Genomic DNA, 26,684 nt, shown 5'->3' with positions numbered 1-26,684 from the left:
TACAGGTGGCTTTACATTGAGTGACAAGCCAAATGGTTTCCTGTAAGCCAAGAAACCATTTACAACACTGGGTGGTACCCATTTAACCAAACCATGCGTGCTCCCTACGTGTCAACAAGTGGGTTGATGGAGGGTTGGTGCCCCTCCCCATAAAACAAATAACTCAAATGGCCACTGCTTGCGGGATTGTGGCGTCTGGCAATAGATATATAGATAGACCAGACGAGTCTTTTCACAGCTGTAAGAAAAAGACTGATTTTATAACTTTGAAAAAATGGTTCCAAGGTCTGCCACGGGAGCACACAAATTTCTGAACTCACGAACATTGAGGAGGGGTAAACATACGCTTTGCTGTAAGCAGTAAAAGCACCTTACCAAATCAGTTCATCCTGATAGTCTGTTATAGTTTTCTGATTATTTCTGGGTTGGGAAATAAACATTTCTTGTTAAATCTGTTTTCCCCGCTGTTTTTAGCTGTTCTGGTGTGACGACTCTTTGATTCGTTAATGTAATGGCAGAAGACACTGTTTTAATCTAAGTGTTTAACTAAACCTGGCCTAACCTAGCGTAACTGCACCTAATAATTTAACCTAACCTAATCTCCAGTTGGGAAACGAAATCCACATTTGAGTACGATGAGTTTCATCCATTGTGCTGGAAACAGTCATAGGTACAGTTTAACCCCTAAACCGCGGGGTTGTTTTGGCGCGCCCTTGCATGTCCCGCGGGGGTATTCGCGCTCCGACAGACTTTGTAAAAATATTTTGCCAAAAATCAGTTATTAGTCCTAGAATATTATAATTACATACGCATATGGCACATACCTTTAGCTTTCTCCTGGGATGTTTGTTGAGCCTTCGTCGTGTACCGTAGAACTTGTGGAGACTTCTGAAGTTGGGTAACAAAGTCTCCACTTTACACTTCCCGACACTCCGTAATATGATTACCACAGCCTGATATTATCACTAGAAACACTATTCTATGATTTTCAAATAGTTTGGAATCCATACTCAAAAAAAAAAAAAAAAAAAAAAAAACTGTGAAAGTAATGAAAATTAAGAGTGCGTACCAGCTTCCCACGCTCATTTGCCGCTGGTATTCTGTCATTTATTATTCATAATAACACTCACACTTTATATTTCTGTTACTATATATCACTTATATATATCTGCAGTCTTTATCCATAAGTTTCCTTCAGTAATAGTAGTTTATTGTTACTGTAGACATTCAATTTCTCTTTCAGTAAAATATGTAGCATTCACTTTCTCGTCCTGTATACTAGTGTTGAGAGCGAATCTGTCACTTTCACTTTCACTTTCATAACTCATAGTATTCATACATGCTAGAGTGAAGCTTTCACTTTCATTACTCCTAGTATATATACTCGTATTCTTATGTTACTACTCATTTACATTTCTATTTACATTCTCTATTTTATTTACATTATTTACATTTCTATTTTATTTACACTGTGTTATGCACTGTCACTTGCAGTAACTTATAAAACTATTTTCCACTGTTCACGCATATTTACATTCATTGCTTTCACTTGCTGTTTACACATTATTTACACATTATTTACAATTCCACTTGCACTGTTTTAGTCACCAGAAAAATTGTAGTCACTGTCCATCATTTTCATTGATGAATTAGCCAGTTCACATTCCACAGCAGTTACTTAGCCCTTTACCGCTAACCACACATGGTTTAGTAGGGGTAGAGGTCACAGGGCCCTTTGCATGGGGCTAAAAAGCGGCAGAATTGGACAGACACGAATCCATCATGGTTTCACCCTGAAAGACGACAGTAAACTGAATGCTGTGGTGGCCTAGGGGCAGTGAAAGACTGCCAGTGTCAGCGTGGTGACAGCTGCTAATATAAGGGCTATGAAATGATTGGCAGGATAATCTAGACAATACATAATAAATTAGGTAGTTCCAGGTGAATGTAAATATCACTTTGGCTTCTCCCTTCCTTTCTTATGTATATTTTTACTACGAGAGTAGATTATACGGCATATTTCAAGGGGAAATAAAGGGGGAAATTTAGCGAACGAGTGCATGTGAGGTGTTGTCAGGTGATAATTAGCCAATTCCAGGTGTATAGCACTATCACTTACTTCTTTTTTGTATATATTATTTTGTATAAGAATAGGGAATAGGCCTTATTTCAATGGATGAAATCAGTGGAAAATTCCAGGGAAGATTTACTTAGCGCAGCGCTGCCGGGTAGGCGAGAGGAGAGGGTAATGGAGGGGAGGTAGGGAGGGGAGTCAAGAACGGGGAGAAATGGCTAAATTGTCAACAATGGATGAGAGTACAGATGAGATTAGGAGTGCTGACTATTGTTGGACATTGGCAGTACTGATAGATGGTACAAGCCACCACTTGAAAGCCTGGGCGAATTCAAAATAACACAGACTCACAAAAGTGACGCCTTGCAGTACAGTACACCCTCATTATCGACGGGGATTAGATACTTAAGATACCCGTCGATGCCTAAAACCGTCGATACCGATGTTCGTCTGGTCAGGTACCCTTTATTTATATATTTTAGTATCCCTTCAATCACTCGTATGTAATATGCAGTTTAGTTTTAGTGTTTCTTAGAAATAAATTAGTTAGGCAATTGAAAAACTGAATATCATAATAAAACTACTTATATTAAGTAAAGAATTATGGAAAAAATAGCATAATCTCTGATGTTGATGCATAGTGGTCTTACACTGGACCTCAACTTGTAATGGCTGCTGTATCATCACTTCTCTCTCCACTTACACCTCACTCCATCTAAATATAAAAGGCGAAACCAGCAGTTGTAGCCATCCATATGTTTACATAACCGAGTGTGTAAAAAAAAAAAAAACGAAAGCAGCAGTGGTGGTCATTCATACGTCTAATAACTGAGCGTGTGAGGCAAGTGTTACGTTAGATCAGCTGTTCGCACCGATCTTCACAACACACGCCGGTGCTTCTAGCTCATGCCAGAGAGACCACGCTCTCCTATTTACTTTCATTCTCAAGAGCTTCCTTTCATTCTTGATATTCCATTTCTCCCAGACCTAAATTTTCACGACTGTATGGCAGTTTATGCTATCAAAGATGAATCTTAGCCTAGCTTTCGCTAGGATCTTCTTTTAGGAAAATTCAACTCTCCTTATGCTCGCATATTTCATATTTAATCTCTGCCTAACTTTTGCAAGAAATATCCTTTATTGACAAAAAATCCAACTCGTCTTTAACATTATAACAAATGATACAGGAGCATGGGTTTTATCATATGTCCTTCTGAATTACCACACAACAGCACAGACACACGATCTTTTGCTGCTTTAAAGCCTGGCGCACTTTTCTCCTCCTCCGAAATGTACGTTCTTTTAGGCATTTTCTTCCACCACAGGCGTGTTTCGTCCGCATTAAACACTTGTTCATGCCTGTACCCTTTCTCCCTTATAAGTTCAGCAAAGTCACGTGGGTACGATTCTCCTGCTATCTGATCTGCTGAAGCTGCTACACCAGTCATCCTAATGTTATGTAGGCCATACCTTTTCTTAAAATTCTCGAACCAGCCCTTGCTGGCTGCAAATTTCTTTTGCCTAGAAGCACCAACATTACTAGGCCTATCACCATCGTCATTACTTTCATCACCATCATCATTATTTTCACCTGCCTCACTTTCATCACCATTATCTTCACCAACACCACTGCTTTCACCAGCAAACCGAGCATAGAGTTGTTTTGCTTTGTTTCAGATGAACTGGGAGTCTAGTGGCACGTGTCGATGGTTTAAGTCCTCAATCCAAATATTCAGTGCCTTTTCCACCTTCACCAAGGCATCATCTCTCACATGCATCGTTACTTTAGCCGATCCTGGTGTGCACGAAGCCAGAGCATCTTTAATGTCTTTTTCTCTCCATTTTATGCCACGAACACTGGACTCATTCATGCCATACTCGCGACCAACCGCTGCATAGCTCATTCCACTTCTAAGTTTTTGTAATATTTCGTTCTTTACTTCCAAGGTAAGTACTTTCCTGGCTCTCTTAGCTGCCTTATTTCCAGTTGGAGTGTTACAAGGGCGCTTCGGAGCCATGATGATCGCGAAAGCACGATATATGTGGCCGAACACGATATGAGAACAACAGACAAACGTGTACTGATGCTGTTGTTTGTTGGGTCGGCGGGAACATGCCGCGAGCAGCCAGAGACACCTGGCAGGATGGCGCGCAAACTTGCTAGGAGGTGCCAATACAATTCTTTATTTTTTTATTTTTGTAATAATAATAATTTAACTCCCAGGAGACAAAAAAAACGTCGATAATCAAATCCGTCAATAAAAAAAACGTCGATAATGAGGGTGTACTGTATGATCCCTTGCTCCCAAGCGTCACGAAAGTGACGCCCCACGGTTAAGGGGTTAAAGAAAGTGACGATAATAACTGGGAGGAAATATTTCAGCAAGAAAAAGTAATTTACCAAACTGAATATACTTGAAGTGTACATTTACCGGTAAATAACTTAGTCTAACTACAGTACTAGTACTTGTGTTTTGTTTCCGCCGAATTAATCGTGATTTCAGACTAATTGGGCACCCCATCACACCATATAGCCTGGATAATCGGGCTATCTCTGTAATAATACAATAACAAAACACTAGATCACGTATACATGCCACCCGGACATCCCCAGGTCATGTATACGTGCCACCCGGATGTGATGGGTTAAGGCCTTGCTAAGAAACAGAGGCATGAGTGTTGCAGCTGCACGAGGCTTGCATGAAGGAGTGTTAGTGCCAACTTTGACATATGGATACGAGACTGGTTTGGCATGAAAATCAAAAGTCAAGAGTGAGAGCAGTGGAGATGGGACTGCTTAGGAATTGGAGTACAGAGAGTGGATCGGATACGAAATACAGTAGTGTGATTCGTGAAAGATGTGGAGTGACGAAGTCTGTGGACACCAGAATCAAAGAGAGCATACTGAGATGGTATGGTCATGTGGAGAGAATGGATAACAATAGAATGGTGAAAAAAGTATATCTGAGCGAATTTGAAGGAGGGAGGAGGCGAGGTAGGCCAAGGAGAAGGTGGAGGGATATGGTGGATGTGTGTGTGAGGAAGAGAGGTTTGGAAGTCGGTGAGGCTAGGGGACTGACGAGATCAAGCTGGCTGGATGAATGTTGTGAGGAGAAGCGCATGATCAGGAATTTGGCACCCTTTTTCAACGTGACAGCGTCCAGATTGACTTTGTCGGATACATTTATGTGAAGCTACAGATCGTGGTGAATGTTTTTGGCATATCTGATAGAGCCAGGATTCCGGGGGCTTGAATGATGAGCTAATGGAAGTGTGGCCCATTGGGTTGGGCTAATTTGGGCTGTCTGGACATTGCTGCTACTCACCCAGCCCTAGAGTGGGAAAGGAGATCTGGATGATGATGCTGATAATGATGATTGGTTTAAGGAGAATGTGATGAAGTACATATGTAACAATGTTTAGATTGAAATGTGCCATAGTTTTGCCACAACAATTCTCTGAGGTTCAGTTGTTTTCAGCAAGCTGTAGAAATATATGTATTTTATCAAAGACTAGTTAGAGGGGTTTAAGATAGAAGGTAGAATGCTTAAATATGGGTACAGCATACAAAATTCAATGGTAGTATATAGCAGTAACAGGCACTTAAAAAAAAAAAAAAAAAAAAAAAAAAAAATCGGTTTTGATTGGTCTTAATTGAAGTACGGTATGTTGAAGTCAGAGCCATATTCTTTGGTGAGGTATGTTACACTTTATGGGCCCAAAATCTTGTTCTGGCTCCTACCAGACTCATTCCACTGAGGGAGGCCCCTTGCCCTTTGATGGTAAATTAGCTTGTATTACTAGAAGTGCCTTACTTCTGTGCTTAATTTAATGATTGCATAACAACACAATTGAATACTTTTATTTGAAAAATGTTGTTTTATGAAGTAGTTCTCATACAAAATAATTTTCTTCTTTGTTTGAATTTTCAAGATATGATAAAGGTGTTTACTCTGGTAGAAAAAAGTACAATATTGATTTGGTTGAACATTAACACCTTTGATGTGAGAACATTCCCTTGCCACTAGATAATAAAAATTCATTAGTGATTTCCTTCTTCTGGTAGGTTAATTAAGATAAATTAGTCTGTAAGCAGGGTTGGCATTGATTAAATCAAATTTAATCATGTGATTAAATCATTTTTTTTGCTTAAAAAAATGATTTATTTTTATTATTTTTATTTTTTTGAATCTAAATAAAATCTGAAGGTTTGTAAAAGTTGTGTATAACTTTGTGTTGGCATAAAACCAAAGCCATAAGACTAGGTAGGCTGTGCTTGGTCACTTAACCCCTTCACCATGATGACACTTATACATCGTCATAACCCTCCAGTGTGCACACATTATGACACCTCTGTGTCATCATATATCATTGCCACCAAAGGAGACAGCAGAGGGTTTAGTTTATTGTGCAAGGGCTTTTCATATTGGCCCATATATGTTCTATTTGCCAGACGCCTCAATCCCGTTTGGGATGGCCACAAACAAATCGCCTCCACGTTGCCCTGTCCCCTGCCATTTCACTGCCCTGCTCCCAACTCACACCCCCCTCTCTCATATACCTTTCCACTCCATCCCTCCATCTCATCCTCGGCCTCCCCCTCCCTCTTCCTATCTCCACCTCACTGACATACACACTCTTCGTCAATCTTTCACCTTCCATCCTCTCCACATGACCAAACCACCTCAGTGTGTTCCTCATAACGCTTCCCATCACATCCACATCCACACCACAATGCTCCTTATTATCCTCATTCGTCAGCCTGTCTCTTCATGTGACTCCACAGGCTCCTCTTAAATAACTCATTTCCACGGCTGTCACTCTTGACTTCTGTCCTTCCAACAACGTCCAAGCTTCACTTCCATACGTTAGAGTTGGTATCACAATACTGTCATGTAGTAACTTTTTCACTTCCATGCTCACTTCCCTGTTTCTTATCACTGCTTTCAAGGAACCAGCAACCTTTCTTCCCTGTTGTACCCTTTCAAGCACTTCACCCTCCAAACCTTCATCCTTACTCATCACACTACCCAAGTACTTAAACGTACTCACATTTTCCAATTCCTCACCATCCAACCTCGCTGTACATTCACTGACTTCACCTCTCTCAAAGACCATCACTTTACTTTTCCCTACATTCACCTTTAGATTCCGTTTCTTACACACTCTCCCAAACTCATCCACCAAGCCTTGCAGCTCCCCTTCGTCTTCACTCAACAACACAGTATCATCTGCAAACAACAGTACAGGGAGTTTCCAAACACTATTCTCTCTCACCAGGGCCACTCCAACATCCACTACCCTACCTTGTACCTCTTTTATTACCCCAGCCATGTACAGATTGAACAGCCATGAAGACATGACACATCCCTGTTTCAACCCAACCTTCAAAGAGAAAAATTCACTCGGTTCACCATCCACAAGCACTGCAGCCTTAGCACCATCATACATACTCTTCACAGCATTCAACAACTTCCCATCTACTCCATATATTCTTAATACTTTCCACAATCCTTGTCTATCTACCCTGTCATATGCTTTCTCCAAATCCATGAAAGCTGCATACAACTTCTTTCCCTTCTCTAGAAACTTTTCCACTAAAGATCTAAGCATGAATATCTGATCTACACAACCTCTTCCCTTCCTAAAGCCTCCCTGATCTTCTCCATTTAATTCCTCAGTTCTTTCTCTAACTTTGTCAATAAGTATCCTACGATACACTTTTCCTGTTATACGAAGAAGACAAATGCCCCTATGATTACCACACACTTCTTTTTGCCCTTTTCCTTTGTACAAGGGAATAATTATACCTGACTTCCAATCATCCGGGACTCTACCTTCCTCCCAGGCCACTCTGCACATCTTCCACATCCATTCTACAACTATCTCTCCCCCATCCTTCAGCATTTCACCACACACTCCATCAATTCCTGGGGTTTTCCCCAATTTAACTTTCTTCATTGCTTCCACAACTTCTATCCTACTGATTTCTTCCTGTCTTCTCACCTCCCTCCTTCTCCCAGCCATTCCCCAGCCACTTATACTCGCATTACTTCCATCCTGTATGTTCAACAATTCCTTAAAGTGTTCTCTTCATCTGCTTACTTTTTCTCCCTTCTCCACTACTAATCTACCATTTTTATCTTTCACTCCCCTGCTAACCTCACTTCCACCCTATCTTACTCTCTTCACGTCTTTCCAGAACATTTTCTTACAGTCCTTCCACTTTACACTCAAATTCCTTCCAAATTCCTCATCCACTCTCTTCTTTCTCTTATTAATCTTTTCACCTCTCTCTTTCTTTCTACGTATAACTCTCTCTTCCGCCTGTCAACTTCTTCCATGGCCCTATTTCTCATCCATTCATTGTATGCTTTCTTCTTTTGTGCCACAGCCTGTCTCACCTCTTCGGTCCACCACGCTGTTCCTTGCACCCCCCTCCGTCTTTTCTTCCTCCCACACACCACATCACATGCTGCACATATTTCTTCTCTAAATATCCTGCACACACCTTCCACATCCCCCATCTGCTCCAATTCAAATTTGCCCAATCATTCCTCCACTTCTCTCTTATACTCTGCCTTTCTCTCATCCTCTTGTAATCCATATATGTTACTGAGGATTAAATAAGCTCCACCCATTTAACCCACCAACTGTTTTTTCAGCCAGTCCCAATATATATGGAAGGACACGTAATTGATGTCGTGGTGGACAGTAACTCTGCATCCCACCAGGATAAGTCTTGGCTATGTGTCATAGGAGAATGTGCTGTTGCTCCCTCCACTGTGCCTTTTTCTCATCCTCTTGTAACCCATATATGTTACTGAGGATTAAATAAGCTCCACCCATTTTGCCCACCAACTGTTTTTTCAGCCAGTCCCAATATATATGGAAGGACACGTAATTGATGTCGTGGTGGACAGTAACTCTGCATCCCACCAGGATAAGTCTTGGCTATGTGTCATAGGAGAATGTGCTGGTGCTCCCTCCACTGTGGATTATGGCAGAATCACAGAGTATTTCCTCGAGTGATGAGGATTATCAGCCGTCGGCTCAAGACTTGGATATCAGTGACTCGTCGAGTGAAGAACTTGAGAGTGATGAATTTGATGATGTTCGTGAAAAAGAAATCGAAGTTTGCTGGCGGTTGATAAGCAGCATATTTGCTGACACACGTCACAACCACGTGCCTGAGTATACAACTGATTTTTTCGGGCTGAACCCAGTGATCAGTGAATATGAAATTGTGTCGTCTTTGGACTCTTTCAAGCGATTTTTTTATGCAGATGTGGTGAAGCAATTATGTCCGTGGACAAATCAGAAGACAAATTAATTTTTTAGTGAACACCCACAGAAAAAGGGTAAAGTAAAGAGCATTCTTTGGCATCCAGTTTCAGAAAGTGATATGTACTTTTTTATCAGGCTTTTTTTTTGCCATGGGAATAGCAAAATTGCCCTGCATTTACATGTACTGGAGCAGAAGTATGTTGTACGGTGGCAGCAGTATTCTGTCCTGAGGTGATGAGTAGAGACCGGTTTGTGAGCATACTGAAATTTCCATGTTTTTCCCTGCCTGAAACTGTAAAGAAAGGGAAACCTGAAACACGACATGCAGAGAGAGCTTAGAGGAAACATTTCTAATAGGTGAGTACATTGAATTAATTTGTATATCTATAAGCTTCCACTACGATGTAATTTTTATGATAAACCTACTCAAAATATTTTTCAATTTGTATTATTTTTATTACAAGCATCCCTACGTGTCAAGTGGGGTTGGTGGAGGATTAGTGCCCCTCCCTGTAAAACAATTAACTAAGCCCTTGGCCACCCCGTTTGGGATACATGGCGTCTGGCAATGAATGAATGAATAACCAGTGACAGATTCAGTCTTAAATACGTAGGTGTATACTCACATACACACATATACACAGACATACAAAATACCATACCTATTTTTGCATGATAGCAGCTTTTCCCTTGAAAGGTAGTGTGGGGGAACGGGGGGGGGGGGAATGCCTCATACACTAATACGCGAGGTTAGTCACCCTCATGGTGAAGGCGTTAAGGCCATGTTATAATAATATCAGGTTAAGATTCTTCTGTGTGGTAATATAATAAGCTTTGGAATATGCTGTCTTGATTAACACTGGCAACTCAGCCTTAACAAGTAGTGTATAGACAGGACTTGAACAGGTATGTATCTGGATTCTGGGCAGTGGCTTTCAGCCTGAACCATCAGTGGATAGACTGGACATGAAGTTGACAGTATTCAGTATACTGCTTTTGAAATATTAGCTATATAATAAACAGAAAAATAAATGAGAAAAATCGAATAAAAATATTTTATTTTTATTTAAAAAAAAAAAAAAAATCACCTACTCTATCTGTAAGTACGAGGTACAGTAATCCCTCATTATACGATGGGGTACCGTTCCTGAAAACCCCATCGTAAAACAACCCCATTATAACATGGAGTCAATGGGGATACGTTCCCAGACCTACCTTAACTCTCACATACACACACCTTAGCACTCATACATGAAGTATCCTTATGTTTAAACATTTAAAGTATCACATTAATAGTGAATAAAGAGAAAAAAAACATGAAAACAACAGTATACTGTAGTTCTTACCTTTACTGAAGCAAGCAGGGTTGTTGATTTGGTTCCTAGACTATTCGCCATGAAGTCGACAATTTGCTGTCATAATATGGACGATTCCTCATCAGGACGATTCCCCGTCATTCTATAAATACTGTATACTTATTATTGATTAACTGTTACTTTCATAACTAATTTTCAGGGAGATCTATCAAAGTCTATTTTCATTCAGTAGTGTACAGTAGGCTTTGGATATCATGTGTAAGTTGCACTTTTAGATAATATTTAACTTGTTTCTACATTGCTGTAGTTGACTTTGAATTATATTCAAGCATCACCCATAGCTGTCTTCATTAATTTCCATTGGTACTACAACATTCATTCATTGCCAGACGCCATGTATCCCAAACGGGGTGGCCAAGGGCTTAGAGTTAATTGTTTTACTACAACATCCTGGGTATATTTTAAAACGACTTTGAAGAGGTGCAAGTACAGTATTAAAAAACTAGTGTACTTGCTAAATAAACTGATATGAAATGAACGACGGGGAATCATCCTGATGACGAAAAGTCCTGATGGCAAATTGTCTTGTTATTGTTGTGATGGCGAATTGACTTGATGAATTGTCCTGAAACGTTTATATAGATGTAATATGAGGAGTATTCATATAATTCCAAAGTATGTCGATCATTCACTTAAAGTCATTAGGCATTTATATAAATGCCAATGTCTCGTATGTAGCCTTATGTTAAGATGAAGAAACAATCGTAAATCAGCTGATTCATGTTTCAATATATTTTTTATTTTTTCATTTAATACCCATGATTTGATGCCATATTTTACATTTACTATATAAACAATAAACCACCATCACTTTTATAACTTACATAATTCAAAAACTAGTGTACTTGCTAAATAAACTGATACGTAAATAAATGACGGGGAATCGTCCTGACGGCAAATTGTCCCGACTCGGTCACACAGTCATAGCCCTCACTCATCACTGCCAGAACTGGCTGGCTGGGCAGGGCTGGCTGGCTGGGCAGGGCTAGCTAATGAGGCTGGACAGGTGGACAAGTGTGTGTGGTCCAGCGCCGACAGTGTGAGGACATTTGTATTGCGTTCACACATTCGCTGTTCACAGAGCCGCTGATGATCCATCGTTGTAGCAGATTGTTCCCATCGTATAGTGGGCATTGGGTACTAACATTTTGATGTTGTATGAGCGAAATATCATATAATGAGGGATTACTGTATTTTCTTTAGCTTTGTAACCAGAGGCAGTTCCCTCATGGCCATCCCTTGTTGGATGGGTTCCTAGGAGGGAGCTAGATGTCAGATACAATGAGTTAATGATCTACTTGTCTATTTAGTTAATGCATATTGTTAGCACATAATGTTCCTCACTAGGATATTTGGTTGTGTACCATTAGATTGGTTAATAACTCTCCTTCTCAGGTCTTGCCCAGAATGTCGCACTCAGAGTGACTTTGTAATTCCCTCCCGCTACTGGGTTGATGACAAGGACAAAGAAGAGAAAGACAAGCTCCTTGATAGTTACCAGATAGCTTTAAGGTAAGAGTTATTGCCAGATAAGATGCTAGTTTTGGTGTTTGACATTAACCCTCTCGCGCACGATAACGCAAAATGAGTCAAAATGGTGTTAGCCTGAAGAGGAACCTACGACGCTCTTGTCAGTGTTGGTCTGAAGGGATGCTGATAGGCAATTTTGGACAAAAATATTCACCAAAAATTAAGTTTTAGCATGAAGTGTGTCTATCTTTGCTGCATAGGGGAGGGTGTCTTTTTCAAGGCCAATGCTCTCAAATAGTTGGCTTTCTTTTGCCTTTTGGTTGGGGAGGGAGGGATGCACACACGCTATTTTTGGTGATTTACGGAAAAACTGTTGGTTATATTAAAATTCCCAAGACATCACACGAAAGATCGTGAAATTCTGCACATAAACATATACTTAGCTCTTGCATGGTGTGGGCAGAATATTGTGGTAAGGTGTTGGGAAGTTCTTTTTACTGTGGAAACACATTATTCTCATTGCATTTCAGTACTTTCGCTGTACTTTTACTTATCAGTTTTGTATGTTTTTAAAATGATGGTATACAATTTATACCAGTATGACCAGTTTCTAGGGCAAATGTAATCCATGGGAATGATTTCCTTTGTGCATGAGTCCAGGCTTCCCTCACAGCATTTTCTCTGATCATGTCACACAAACATACAGAAAACTTTAGGTGCATGAAAGGGTTAATATGAAACCCCTTTGTGTTGGGGGAGAAGGGGGGGGTGCCTGCATGTGATAATATACAGGTTTTGATATGAGACAGTATAGGGATTCCCATGTTTGTTATAGTACATTTATGGTTTACATATAGTGTGACTACCTTTGTCACCTGAGTACTTTTATTGTAGATGTGTACTGTAAATGATGGATCCTTATGATGTACAAACACAGATTTATATTGTGGAATTCTACTCAGAGTACAGTATGGTAATGTAAGGTTACTGATAGAGATCTTACGGATGGGACATGTTGTAACATTGTTCTCTTTAGTTACGAGGATTCAGGAAACAGGAAGCCTGTTTGTGTCAAAATACCTAAGATGGCTGACAGTAAGAACTGGAAAATATAGTTGCCATGACGGCAGTGACAGAATGAAGCCCTACAAAGTCAGTCTTCCATCTTTCACAAGAATTTGTTGGTAGAAGATCAAGTATAGATTAGATGATACTCCTGTGAGATCATAGTCTTAGGCCACATAAAAATCCAGATTGTTCAAGTAATAAAAATAACCTGGTCTTTCGTTTCTCAGAAGTGCCAGGTCTTCCAGTAAAGAATTCACTAGCGCGTGACATATTTTCAGTACTTCTACAGTCATTCATATACAAGCTTGTCCAGCAGAAGTAGCAGCAGTTTAAATCTTATAATTGTCCATCACAGCACCTCTCCTCAGATCATAAGAGCAGGGTGGCTCAGTGGTAGGGCGTCAAACTTGGGACTGGGGGATCATGAGTTCAAGCCACTCCCGGTAGCTGCCATGCTGGAAGGGGTAGCGCCCTCATGTCACCTAGCAGGGCTGTAATGTGATCTGATAAGGTCTAGCTTGGGGGAGCATTTCCCCTTCCCTTTCTTCAGATCATAGCTCCTTGAAAAGAGAAAGGCCCTGAGGTGCCCCTTAAAAGGTTCAGCAGTCAGTTGCCCCATGGGTAATGGCAATTTTTTTATATAACCAAGAGGCAGTATAGGAAGAAGATCAATCATAGAAAGATGACTGATGAACAGCTCTAGGCACGTCGAGGCACAAAGGTTCATCTCTGCTTCGTAATGTCACACATGGGTGCGCTGGCAAAAGTTTCAACAATTCAGCTAGATACATGGTTCACCAACCTGAAGAACCTTGAAAATAATGAGACAGATCAAATTCTTTTCTAACCTCCACTGGCAAGCAGTGTAACTCTAATAGATAAGGTAGTTTGGGTTCTTAGGGGAAGGCCAAAGGTAAGCCTTTCTGCCATATATAACACAAATTGAACTTTGTTTAGTAGATTGTGGAAGACTATGGTATGACAAATCTAAACTGGCGGCTAGGGTGGGACGCAAAGCTCTGTACAGTGTTGCCACGTTTTTCATGTGTGCGATCCCCCCCCCCCTCTCTCTCTCGTGGGGGGAGATGTGCGTCACCCTGGGGAATTTTGTTTCTTTTATGAGTGATTTATAAACATATGCTTTCATTTCTTTGTTTTGTTTTTATTATATCTAATTATATTTAAAAATATTTATTATTGTTTTGCATATGTCACCAGATGACCTCGGTGGTGCGGCGCCGTGATTTGTTTTCATTCAATCACTCTCTCCCTCCTTCCTTCCCTCCTTTCCTCCATCTTTCTCTCAGCTCGACAGTGCACTCAACACTTCCCCTGGTCTGCCCCCCCCCCCCCTCTCTCTCTCTCTCTCATCAATGTTATTTTAAGGATACATTTTGGTTATTTTCTTTTACATTATACTGTACATATTGTAAATTTGACTTTATTTCCACACCACCCAGGAGGTAAAAGTCTGGCTGGGTCAGACTAGGTCTGAGTGAGTGTTGCTACTCACGAGAGTTTAATGTATTATTATTTTTTTACTAAGAAATTGGCATATTTTTACTTATATTCCTGCATATTATCTTATAATCATAATTGTGACATTATTACCCACCCCAGAAATACGGTAAAAGCCAATAAAAGTGACTCCCTTTTTTTTTTTTTAGCATCACTGTAAAATATTTATGTCACGTTTCCGTATTGCCGTATGAATATTTAATGCATAATAAGTTTACTATTCTTTCATATAGTGTATTATAATACACACGTTAACATTGTATTCATGTGTGTTTATCTTATTTGTGACGCCCTTTATGTATATAACAGCCATTTCACATCGCAGGTTTGGGAAACATAGCAACACTGTACAGAGGTTCGTGCCATACCCTAGCCGCCAGTTTAGAGTTGTACCACCATAGTGTATAACATGTTCTAATAATCAACAAACTAGTGGTAAGAGACATTGTCTATTTAGAAACTGTTTTACAGAATACAGGTTTCTGATGTGCAGGTTACGGTTTCTGACAACTTGTTTAATATGTTCTTTATGCTGTAGTTTCGTATTGAAATGTCCATCCGTCCATCCATCATCCAATCTTATGTTGCCCCATGAGGAGCATAGGAGCCCGGGGCTAGGCATGTTGGTCCTGACATTTAACATGAGTGACCAGCCTCACTCATTCCTGAGTGGCATTATGTGAACAATAACTCCAGCCACCCCTTGGATATAAACCTTCATCGGCTGAGTCCGATTGAAGTGCCGCAATTACTCACAAAACCACCAGGCGCCATAATTTAGTTACAGATAGCTCCCCTGCTGCGTGAGCTCAGAGTGCACAAATCGCACAGTACGCGAGTGACCAAAAATCATTGCTTGCGCAAGTGTAGCCCACAATATGCAAGGCAGAGGCAAGGAGTGGCCCAAAACTGCTATTTTCCCTGAATACGTGACCCCCCCTTCCCACACGACGCGCCCATCATAACTTAGAGGCTCGTGGGGAAGGTGCTCAAGAGGAATCCACAGTAAGATCTTCCCAAGAGCGACTTTGACAATAACGTTTTCGGGAATAACGATAAGTTAGAATAGATACCCAGTTTCTATAATAATGTTTGGATTCACTGAATGACGTTTATTTCGTGAATGCCAAATTGTTATACTGCAGATATGTCCATAACAAGATGAGGAATGAAACAAACAAACAGGATGAGACAAAGGGAATTGCCGAAAATGTGAGTAGTAGCGAGTAGGAGATGGAGGATCCTCCCCTCACCACCTCCCCTGATTCGCCTGCTGCCATCCCCTCCACCTCCACTGCCCCACCTGACACACCAGCCACCTTCCCTTCCCCCTCCACAGCCCCATCTGACTTAACTACTTCACCTGGCTTACCTGCAACCCCCGCCATATTGATTGTTGCTGCATTCTGGAAGAAATATAACATTCGACAGGCCATAAATTTCATGGTCAAAACCTGGAGTAATACAGCACTGGCAACCGTTAAACAAGCGTGGTGTGGCCGGGGCGGCGGGGCACTCTAAGTGTGTTGCTGAGCCTCAGAACCCCTGTTACTTAAGTCTGTAAGGCCTGTTATCTACTGTTGTTAATATGACTGACCATATTTTTGTTATTGTAGCTGTATCTGTAGTATATGTCTGGAAAATTTTCCCATTATTATGTTTTTAAGGGTAAAAAAATGTCAAGGTATGAGGGTGTACTGCCCATATGTAATCTTTCCCATAAGATTATGTATTCACAAAGCCCGATTTCACACTGTGAGAACCAGGACCACCCATCCACTCACGCACTGTGAGAGGTTACTGTATACGGTTACCACCCAGCAAAGTAAATGGTTTCCTGGTGTACAGGAAACCATTTGGCTTGTCACTCAGTGTAGAGACACCCACAGGCAGAAGGAACAGGAAAAAATGAAGGAAAGATAGACAAAAGAGGGAGTGTAAAGTCACCCGTAGGCAGATGGACGAGGAAAGAACAAAGTAAAGAAAGACAGAAGAGGAAGGAAGGAAGGAAAGGAGGGAGGAGAGTAAAGGGCAGACACCTGAGAGCAGCACTACATCGAATGAGTGAATGGTGAGCGCCCCCACCTATACACCCAGTTATGAACAGAACAAACTGGAGGAAGTTGTGACTCTCCAGTCTTCAAAGTTATAGTAATCCTTGTTTTGCCTTCATTCAGTTTTAAGTTTCCTAAAATCTTAATGTCAGACATTAGCAAAGAGTAAAGTGATGGTAATTGAGAGAGAAGGTGACTCCCAGTGTGATGTTACAGTGAATGGAGAAAGACTGGAATTGGTGGGTGTTCAAATACCTGGGTACAGTGATAGAAAAGAGGAAAATGTGCAAAAGAAGTGGAAAGTAGAGTGGCTAGGAAGGGAAAATGGGCAAAGGAAGTGGAAAATAGAGTAACACAAGGAAGGAAAGCAGCTGGTGCCATGAAGGCCCTGATATGAAACAGAGGCTTGAGTGTTGCAGCTGCGCGAGGCTTACATGAAGGAGTGTTAGTGCCAGCTTTAACATATGGATAAGAGACTATGGTGTGGCATGAAAATGAAGAGTAAAGAGTCACAGCAGTGGAAATGGGACTGCTGAGGAATGTTTATGGAGTACAGAGAGTGGATAGGATATGAAATAATGTGGTTCCTGAAAGATGCAGGGTGAGGAAGTCTGTGGACATCAGAATAGAAGAGAGTGTACTGAGATGGTATGGTCATGTGGAGAGAATGGATAACAATAGAGTAGTGAATAAGGTATATCTGAGCAAATTTGAAGGAGGGAGAAGGTGAGTTAGGCCAAGGAGAAGAGGGAGGGATATGATGGATGAGTGTGTGAGGAATAGAGGTATGGAAGTCAGTGAGACTAGGGGACTGACACGAAATTGAGCTGGCTGGATGAATGTTGTGAGAAGTGCACGGTCAGAGATTTGGCATCCCTTTTCTAACGTGACAGCGTTCAGATTGACTATCAGATACGTTTATGTGACGTTACAGAATGTGGTGAAGGTTTTTTAAAGTATCAGATAGAGTCAGTATTCCGGCGACCTGAATGATGAGTGAATGGAAGCGTAGCCCATTCGATTGGGCAGACTTGGGCTGTCTGGACATTGCTGCTCCTCGCCCTGCTTTAGGGTGGGAAAAGAGGTCCATATGATGATGATGGTGATGATGATGATGATGATGATTCACCATCACAGAAAGCTTCATGTCATCGACATAAAAATAATAGGAAACATCGTGTGCATCAACTTGAGATGATGAACTGCTTGTAAAAACAGTACTTAGAATTGGACTGACATAAATGACACTGCATATATGAGGGAATATATAGCCTACTGTAATGCATGTACAGTACAATCCCAGTTAACCGGGTGGCTTGGGGAATTTACCATCCCGGTTACAGATTTTTCCCGTATTTCTGATTTTCAAATCAAATCTATACAAAGGCTATCACAGCAGTAAATACAGTTCAGGTACTCACCAGTCACATTAGGGGTTACACTAAGAGATTCCGCCTGAAAAACTGCCTTGTAAACACACACCATGGTCATAACGCACGTGTGCAATGTCTAGCAATTTGCAGTACTGCAAATTACACCAGTCCATTGTTTACCGAATTACTGTATTCATTATATGTACTGTACTCATAAAAATTGAAAAATAAAATAAAGAAATAAAAGCTTGAACATTTATTAGTGAACTGATGATGTGTTAAGACTGCACTGTAGAATTATCACAACACTTGTGCCCTCACGTGAGTTTGTTTACGTTTCCGACTTCTTCTTCTTCCCTACCTGACCTCCATCACTCCACCCCTCACCCGCCACTCAGCTGTTTTGCAGAAAATAAAATAAATGATGTACGTATGAAATGGAGGCATATTATTTATTTTTCTTCCAACAAAGTAAACTTTCATTCCTATTAACATTTATATTCAGCCATTAGTGTTTTATAATGTTCGCCTTTTTCAAGTCTGTTGCATACTGTATGTCCAGCTTCTGTTTCAAGGTAAGCACGATACGCTTACGTTTAGTTTGCACTTCAGGCATTTTGGAGTGTACAAATTACCGTCTATCAGAGGAACACAACAGCAAAAGACCTTGTTTACTGTCTGGTGGCAAAACGCAGACTGGTGATTTTTGGAGGGTGTGGAGGATGACTGAATTCAAGTACGGGAAAGAGGGGGAGAGGAGGGGTGGTTAAGAGGATTTGCTAGGGATTTACATCAGCCGGAAATGCCTTCACCTCGCTTTGTCTGACTTCCCCCAGCCTCGCGTGACACAATCAAACGGCGGTTTGGCGGTCCATTCAAATTGGCGCACAGTTATAACTTACTGACATTTTTACCAGCCCTTGAATTTTCCCGTTGTTCTGAGTATTCCGTTTGTCTGGATACCGGATAGCTGGGATTGTACTGTATGTATGTTCATTGTCAGACCAGAAACTAGTTTTTATGAACCCGTCACTCATTAATACCAGTACTCATAGGGTTCGTTGTTAAAACACTGTGTGAACTAAGCAAATCTGAAATGAGTTCTGTGCTGCAAGCATAAACCATAAGCTCACTAATCTCTTTGATACACTTTATCTCAGTTTTTGTCCGTTGTGGAATATAGTGGATTACTGTTGTTATTGTTGAGTAACTTGGGTCTGGCTGGTTGAGCAGACCCATCAACAACAGCCAAGCAACCACTCCTGCAGGGATGTCCCATGCAGTGAAACGATGTTCCTTTGCGGCAGACAGCACCTCGCTGAGTTGCGGTGAAGAGTGTGGAGGTTTGGGTCCTGGATTGATGCACCATTTGTGTCTGTCCACCCAGTTAACTTGGACAGAGTAGTAGGCACCACTTCATCCTGTTGTTTGGCTCTGTGGTTACCACCCTGCATTAAACCATTAGACCTGTCGCTCAGTATAGAGCCACCTGAAGTGGAAAGAAATAAGTGACAGGAAAGATATGAGATATAGGACAAACAAAGGGCAGACACACACACACACACACACACACACACACACACACACACAATATATATATATATATATATACACAGTAATCCCTCCGATATCCGACATAATAGAGCCATAGGCAGGTCCGGATACTGGTCCTGTCCAGATATTGGGCCCCAGCTTCTGGACTTGTACTTATGGACCCTAACTCAGAAAAACACCTGTACAACTCCCTCTGGACATGCATAACACCTATTTAAGACCCAAATCACACCAATAAGGGACATAAAAGACTGAAATAAATGCAAAAGAAGCATAAAATGAGGTTTTTGAGATAGGTTCATACAATATTCAAAATTCTGGGTACAAGTCCCTGGCTCCTGGACTGGTAGTTATGGACCCTAACGTAGCCTAACTCAGAAAAACACCTCCCTACTGCACATGCATAGCACCTAAGACACAGAATATTCACACCAATAAGGGACATAAAAGAGTGAAATGAGGTGTTTGAGGTAAGTATAGTTTGGAAAATACAGTAGAGTACAGTATGAAACATTCTGCCTACTTACAGCAAGTCCACGACCATCTCGATGAATAACCGCCTCATCTCAGACTCTGACAGTAAGAAGGATTTCCTGAAGCACTTGCAGTACACTGTTCATGAAGTCTTGCACTGAACTTAGTCATTCGCACTCAGAAGTCCATTCTCTTCACAGTGCGCACTCTTGTCTAACATGTGCTCCATTGTAACTTAATAAGTGTTGCACTCTGCACTTTAAGTCTTTCCACTCTTATAAGCATTTTCTAAACCAAAAACACACAAGTTAATTTACTTTAAATTTAGTCCAAAAATTATTTGTCTTTTCACTCACAACTGTAAATCCTTAACACAATGCACTGTTTTTTTCACTGCACAACACTGTAAATTCCCGTGTGGTCTAGTGGAGAAGTTCTTGGTGTCTAATCACTGTCAGAGTCTGAGAGTAGCACAGGGAGGTGACCTAGGGGTGCGTCGCTGGGTCATGGTGATGGCGTACCCACTGCAGACGACTCTGAAGACAGACGCAAACTCACGTCGAGCGGTGACTCCACCGTGGCTGATGTGCTGGGCTGTGACTCGGAGCATGAGGGCCTGTCTTGGGGAGGCAACAGAGTGGAGCCAGGGCTGGGCACAGCGGGGGTCACGGGCCTGAAAAAACTGTCAGTGGTTGATTGACGCAAGGAACGACGATTCTGACGATTTATGATGCGCTGCCTGAAAGCACGCACTTCCTCCACAAGTCCCAAGGGCCGCCCCATCTCCCTGTCGCAGTCCGGGTGTTCCAGGTTGTCCAGAACGAACTCTAGATGTTCCCAGAGTGCGCTCAGCTTGGGGATGGCTGGAGTTGTGTCATGCTGAGAGGAGTCTGCATCATCGTCGCCGTCCTCGTCGGAATCTTCAAGCTGGGTACTGACACCTGCAACTGAAGATGCGATCTCGATAGCAGACAGGGTCTGATACCCAGGATCGCCCTCGTCGTCATCCAACCACTCACGCACGTCGTCCACATCAACATCATCGCTGTGCGTACGTAGACGTGCATGGAAGTTATCCACGTCAAAACCTAGGAAATCGTACTCCACATCCGTTCCGAGAAGCAGATGAGACCAACCATTTTCTAGAGTCTTGACGGGGATTTCCTTCCATGCACTGGCCCAGTTGTAGATTGCAGACTTGATGTTGTAGCGGTGAAGGTTTTCCAAAGTCTGCTGGCTTCGTGTGTCCCTTCCCTCCTTGCACTCGTCCTCGTCCTCGAGAACAACCATCACCTTGTCCAGGAATTTCCGGCGGTATAGGCGCTTCGTTGCCACGATCACTCCTTGGTCCATTGGTTGGATGAGAGCAGTCGTATTAGGTGGCAGAAACATGCACCTAATGCAGCCATTCTCAGCCACCAAGTCCTTGTCGCACGGGTGGGCAGGTGCATTGTCGAGGAGAAGGAGGGCCTTTACCTGGTCGCGTGGGATTCCCAGTTTCTCCATCTGGTAATGTATGACCTCTGTGACGAAATGGTGGTGGAACCAGTCTTTGAAGATCTGGGCTGTGAACCATGCCTTCAAAGAATGGTACCAGACGACAGGAAGGACATCCATCATCCCACGAAGACACCGAGGCTGCTTTGCACGGCCAACAATGACGGGCTTAAGCCAGTGCATGCCATTAGCATTGGCACAACACAAAGCAGATATCCGTTCCTTGGAGAGCTTGCGGCCAGGTACACGCTTCTCCGTCTCCTCGGCTAGAGTGTTCATTGGCAAAGAGCGATAGAATAAACCAGTTTCGTCAGCATTGTAAACTTGAGCGAGAGTGAGGTCCTCCCTGTCGATCAAGCCCTTCACCTTGTGCCGAAACTCGTCAACTCTATCCTTGTTAGCATCCAAAGCTTCGCCATGAGACTTACGGTTGGTAAGGCCATGCCGTAACTTAAACACGAAGAGCCAACCCTCGGATGCCTTGAAGTCTAGGGCGTCGTGAAGCCTGGCGAACTTCTCAGCAGCAGCCTTCAGCTCCGTAGCACGTACCGTCACACCAGCAGCACGTTGTCAATACCAAATCAACGTGGAGTGGTCGACTTCAGCAAACTTGGGAGTAAACATCACCTTCCTCTCCATGTTGCGTTTGTTTCTTGACGAGAAGTCAACCGTGTACTGCATGAGTTTGTCTCGGGATCTCTTAATATCAAAGTAGACCGGGCCAGGTTAAACTCGCGGAGGATGCGTGAAGAAGACCACCCCGCATCTACTTTCTCCAATATCTCCCGCTTCTTCTCCAGAGTCAACACCACTCTCTTCCTCTTCTCAGGCGGTGGGGCCATCATCACACACACGGAGGAGAGGCACGAGAGCAGCAGGAGTGCCTGCAGCAGGTAAGGCACCACCACAAAAACCAGCAGATGGGCAGCCATGACGATGAGCGTTCACGCACGACGAGAGACAGGCGGAAAGTAGGGAGGATGCAGGGGCGCTCTAGCGGACGTCGGAAGAATGACGTGCCACAACAAAGCTGTCCCACGCCCCGTGCGCCAAGTTCAAATTTCGGGCGGGATTTCCCCCCCCCCCCCAGGACGATTATGTTCGGTTAGTGGGGATATTCGGATAGTGGGTGTTCGGATATTAGAGGGATTACTTTATATATATATATATACTGTATATATATATATATATATATATATATATATATATATACACATATGGTCACCACCACCTACCACTATAGGTGGTGGCGACCATCATCCACTCACTTGATGTAGTGCTGCCTACTTCTTCCTTAGCCTTTTAAATTTTTTTCTGTGCCTGCCCTCCTCTCTTCCTACTTAATGCTTTTCTTTCCATTACAGGTGGCTTTACATTGGGTGACAAGCCAAATGGTTTCCTGTAAGCCAAGAAACCATTTACAATGCTGGGTGGTAACCATATAACCAAACCGTACGTGCTCCCTACGTGTCAAGTGGGTTGGTGGATGGTTAGTGCCCCTCCCTGTAAAACAAATAACTCAGAGTCAAATGGCCACCCCATACAGGTTTATGGTGTCTGGCAATAGATAGATAGGTAGATATATATATATATATATATATATATATATATATATATATATATATTCAGTAATCCCTCTACTTTCTGGACGCCCACTTTCCGGACATCCCCACTTACTGGACATTGTGGACCTGGACCATCGGAACCGAAAAATGGCCAAAAAAAGAAAAAAATCCCCCCAAAATCCTAATTTTTTCCCACCCGTAATTTGAAATTGCCGTGTGGCACCAAACAGCTGCTTACACCATCGCCCCTTCCATCCTCCCCCCTCCCCCCTTCCCTGTCAGGGTTGCCATTTGGTATTTTTCATTACCAAATGTGGGCCAATTTGGTAATGAAAAATTCGTTTGGTAATGAATCAGAATAATGCATTACCAAATGGATTTTTCACATGTAAGAGGATACACAGGATGGAGATTTGCTCTCTCAGATTAATCTGTTACCCTACATAGCGTGAAAATAATCAGCATGCTGTTAATTTTAAGGAGAGTGATTACATGTATTTCCACTTGTATATATAATTAGTGAAGAATAAATGCTAGCTTTACGAATTTGGTAATGAAAAGTTAAATTTGGTAATGAAAGTTGAGGAGATTGGTAATGTGGCCGTTGTGATCTGGCAACTCTGTTTCTCCGACATCAATAGTTACACCCAAACTTCGATTGTGAATAGATCCTTATCGCACTGGAAGCCACACGTGCTCGTTTTTTGTGAATAAACAGTGAATATACTGCAATACCTCGCCTCTAGGCCACATGGGAATTTACAGTGTTAAGAAATTTGAACTTAGAGTGCAAAGGATCAACTGTGGAGTGCAAATTGGCAGTTTATCTGGCGGTTAGAACTGCAGTGGTGCAGTTAAGAACAATGTGCAGTGTTAAACAATTATAACTCACAGTGCAAAGAATTAAGCGCAGCACAACACTGGATTACTGTACGTGCTTCAAGAGCATTTTCGCCACTGCCAAAACTATAGAAAGGCAGCCACAAACGTGATGTAAGTACCCTGGCTGAGGTACAGTCACTTCTAATTCCTCATTCTTTGGTTCCTTTTCATTTATTTCATGCTTTATGTCCATTATTGGTGTGAACAGGGTTTTAAATAGGTTTAAATAGGTGCTATGCATGTCCGGTAGGGAGTTATTTAGGTGGCTTTCAAAGTTAGGCTGGGTTAGGGTCTATAAGTACCAGTCCAGGAGGCTGGTGCACACTATCTGGACAGGACCACTTTCCGGACATGCCTTTGGCTCTATTATGTCGGATAGTGGAAGGATTACTTATATATATATATATATATATATATATATATATATATATATTCATTTCATTCATTGCCAGACGCCATGTATCCCAAACGGGGTGGCCAAGGGCTTAGAGTTAATTGTTTTACAGGGAGGGGCACTAATCCTCCACCAACCCCAATTAACACATAGGGAGATATATATATATATATATATATATATATATATATATATATATATATATCTATCTATCTATCTATCTATCTATTGCCAGACGCCTCAATCCCGTTTGGGGTGGCCGCAAACAAATCGCCTCTAAGTCGCCCTGTCCCCTGCCATTTCACTGCCCTGCTCCCAACTCACATCCCCCTCTCTCATATACCTCTCCACCCCATCTCTCCATCTCATCCTTGGCCTCCCCCTCCCTCTTTCCCCCTCCACCTCACCCACATACACTCTCTTCGTCAGTCTCTCACCCTCCATCCTCTCCACATGGCCAAACCACCTCAGTGTGTTCCTCATAACTCTTCCTATCACATCCACATCAACACCACAACGCTTCTTTATATCCTCATTCGTCAGCCTGTCTCTCCATGTGACTCCACAGGCTCCTTTTAAATAACTCATTTCCACGGCTGTCGCTCTTGACTTGTGTCCCTCCAACAACGTCCAAGCTTCACTTCCGTACGTTAGAGTTGGTATCACAATACTGTCATGTAGTAACTTTTTCACTTCCATGCTCACTTCCCTGTTTCTTATCACTGCTTTCAAAGAACCAGCAACCTTTCTTCCCTCCTGTACCCTTTCAAGCACTTCACCCTCCAAACCTCCATCCTTACTCATCACACTACCCAAGTACTTAAACATACTCACATTTTCCAATTCCTCACCATCCAACCTCGCTGTACATTCGCTGACTTCACCTCTCTCAAAGACCATCACTTTACTCTTCCCTACATTCACCTTTAGATTCCGTTTCTTACACACACTCTCAAACTCATCCACCAAGCCTTGCAGCTCCCCTTCGTCTTCACTCAACAACACAGTATCATCTGCAAACAACAGTACAGGGAGTTTCCAAACACTATCCTCTCTCACCAGGGCCACTTCAACATCCACTACCCCACCTTGTACCTCTTTTATTACCCCATCCATGTACAGATTGAACAACCATGGAGACATGACACATCCCTGTTTCAACCCAACTTTCAAAGAGAAAAATTCACTTAGTTCACCATCCACACACACTGCAGCCTTCGCACCATCGTACATACTCTTCACAGCATTCAACAACTTCCCATCTACTCCATATATTCTTAACACTTTCCACAATCCTAGTCTATCCACCCTGTCATATGCTTTCTCCAAATCCATGAAAGCTGCATACAACTTCTTTCCCTTCTCTAGAAACTTTTCCACTAAAGATCTGAGAATGAATATCTGATCTACACAACCTCTTCCCTTCCTAAAGCCTCCCTGTTCTTCTCCAACTAATTTCTCTGTTCTTTCTCTAACTCTGTCAATAAGTATCCTACCATACACTTTTCATATTATACTAAGAAGACAAATGCCCCTATGATTACCACACACTTCTTTTTGCCCTTTTCCTTTGTACAAGGGAATAACTATACCTGACTTCCAATCCTCCGGGACTCTACCTTCCTCCCAGGCCAATCTGCACATCTTCCACATCAATTCTACTACTATCTCTCCCCCATGCTTCAGCATTTCACCACACACTCCATCAATTCCTGGGGCTTTCCCCGATTTAACTTTCTTCATTGCTTCCACAACTTCTATCCTACTGATTTCTTCCTGTCTTCTCACCTCCTTCCTTCTCCCAGCCATTCCCCAGCCACTTATACTCGCATTACTTCCATCCTCCACATTCAACAATTCCTTAAAGTGTTCTCTCCATCTGCTCACTTTTTCTCCCTTCTCCACTAGTAATCTACCATTTTTATCTTTCACTCCCCTGATAACTTCACTTCCACCCTGTCTTACTCTTTTCACCTCTTTCCAGAACATTTTCTTACAGTCCCTCCACTTTACACTCAAATTCCTTCCAAATTCCTCATCCACTCTCTTCTTACTCTCTCTTACTAATCTTTTCACCTCTCTTTCTTTCTACATATAA

General features: G+C 42.1%; 1 protein-coding gene across 1 annotated transcript in view; it reads left to right on the top strand.

Moving 5' to 3' along the window:
• LOC145408077 (E3 ubiquitin-protein ligase makorin-2-like) overlaps positions 1–26,684 on the top strand; it is a 116,462-nt gene that overhangs the window by 46,988 nt on the left and 42,790 nt on the right. Inside the window, exon 8 of the mRNA XM_080278886.1 lies at positions 12,133–12,249. Coding sequence (XP_080135012.1) covers positions 12,133–12,249 — 117 coding nt within the window. The remainder of the gene's footprint in view (positions 1–12,132; positions 12,250–26,684) is intronic.

This window comes from Coenobita brevimanus, chromosome 75 (genome assembly GCF_032717465.1).
Source record: "Coenobita brevimanus isolate Jiangsu-jjx chromosome 75, ASM3271746v2, whole genome shotgun sequence".
In the NCBI taxonomy this organism is placed as follows: domain Eukaryota; kingdom Metazoa; phylum Arthropoda; class Malacostraca; order Decapoda; family Coenobitidae; genus Coenobita; species Coenobita brevimanus.
The sequence above is the reverse complement of the archived record's forward strand: the minus strand, read 5'-3'. Positions and strand labels throughout refer to the sequence as shown.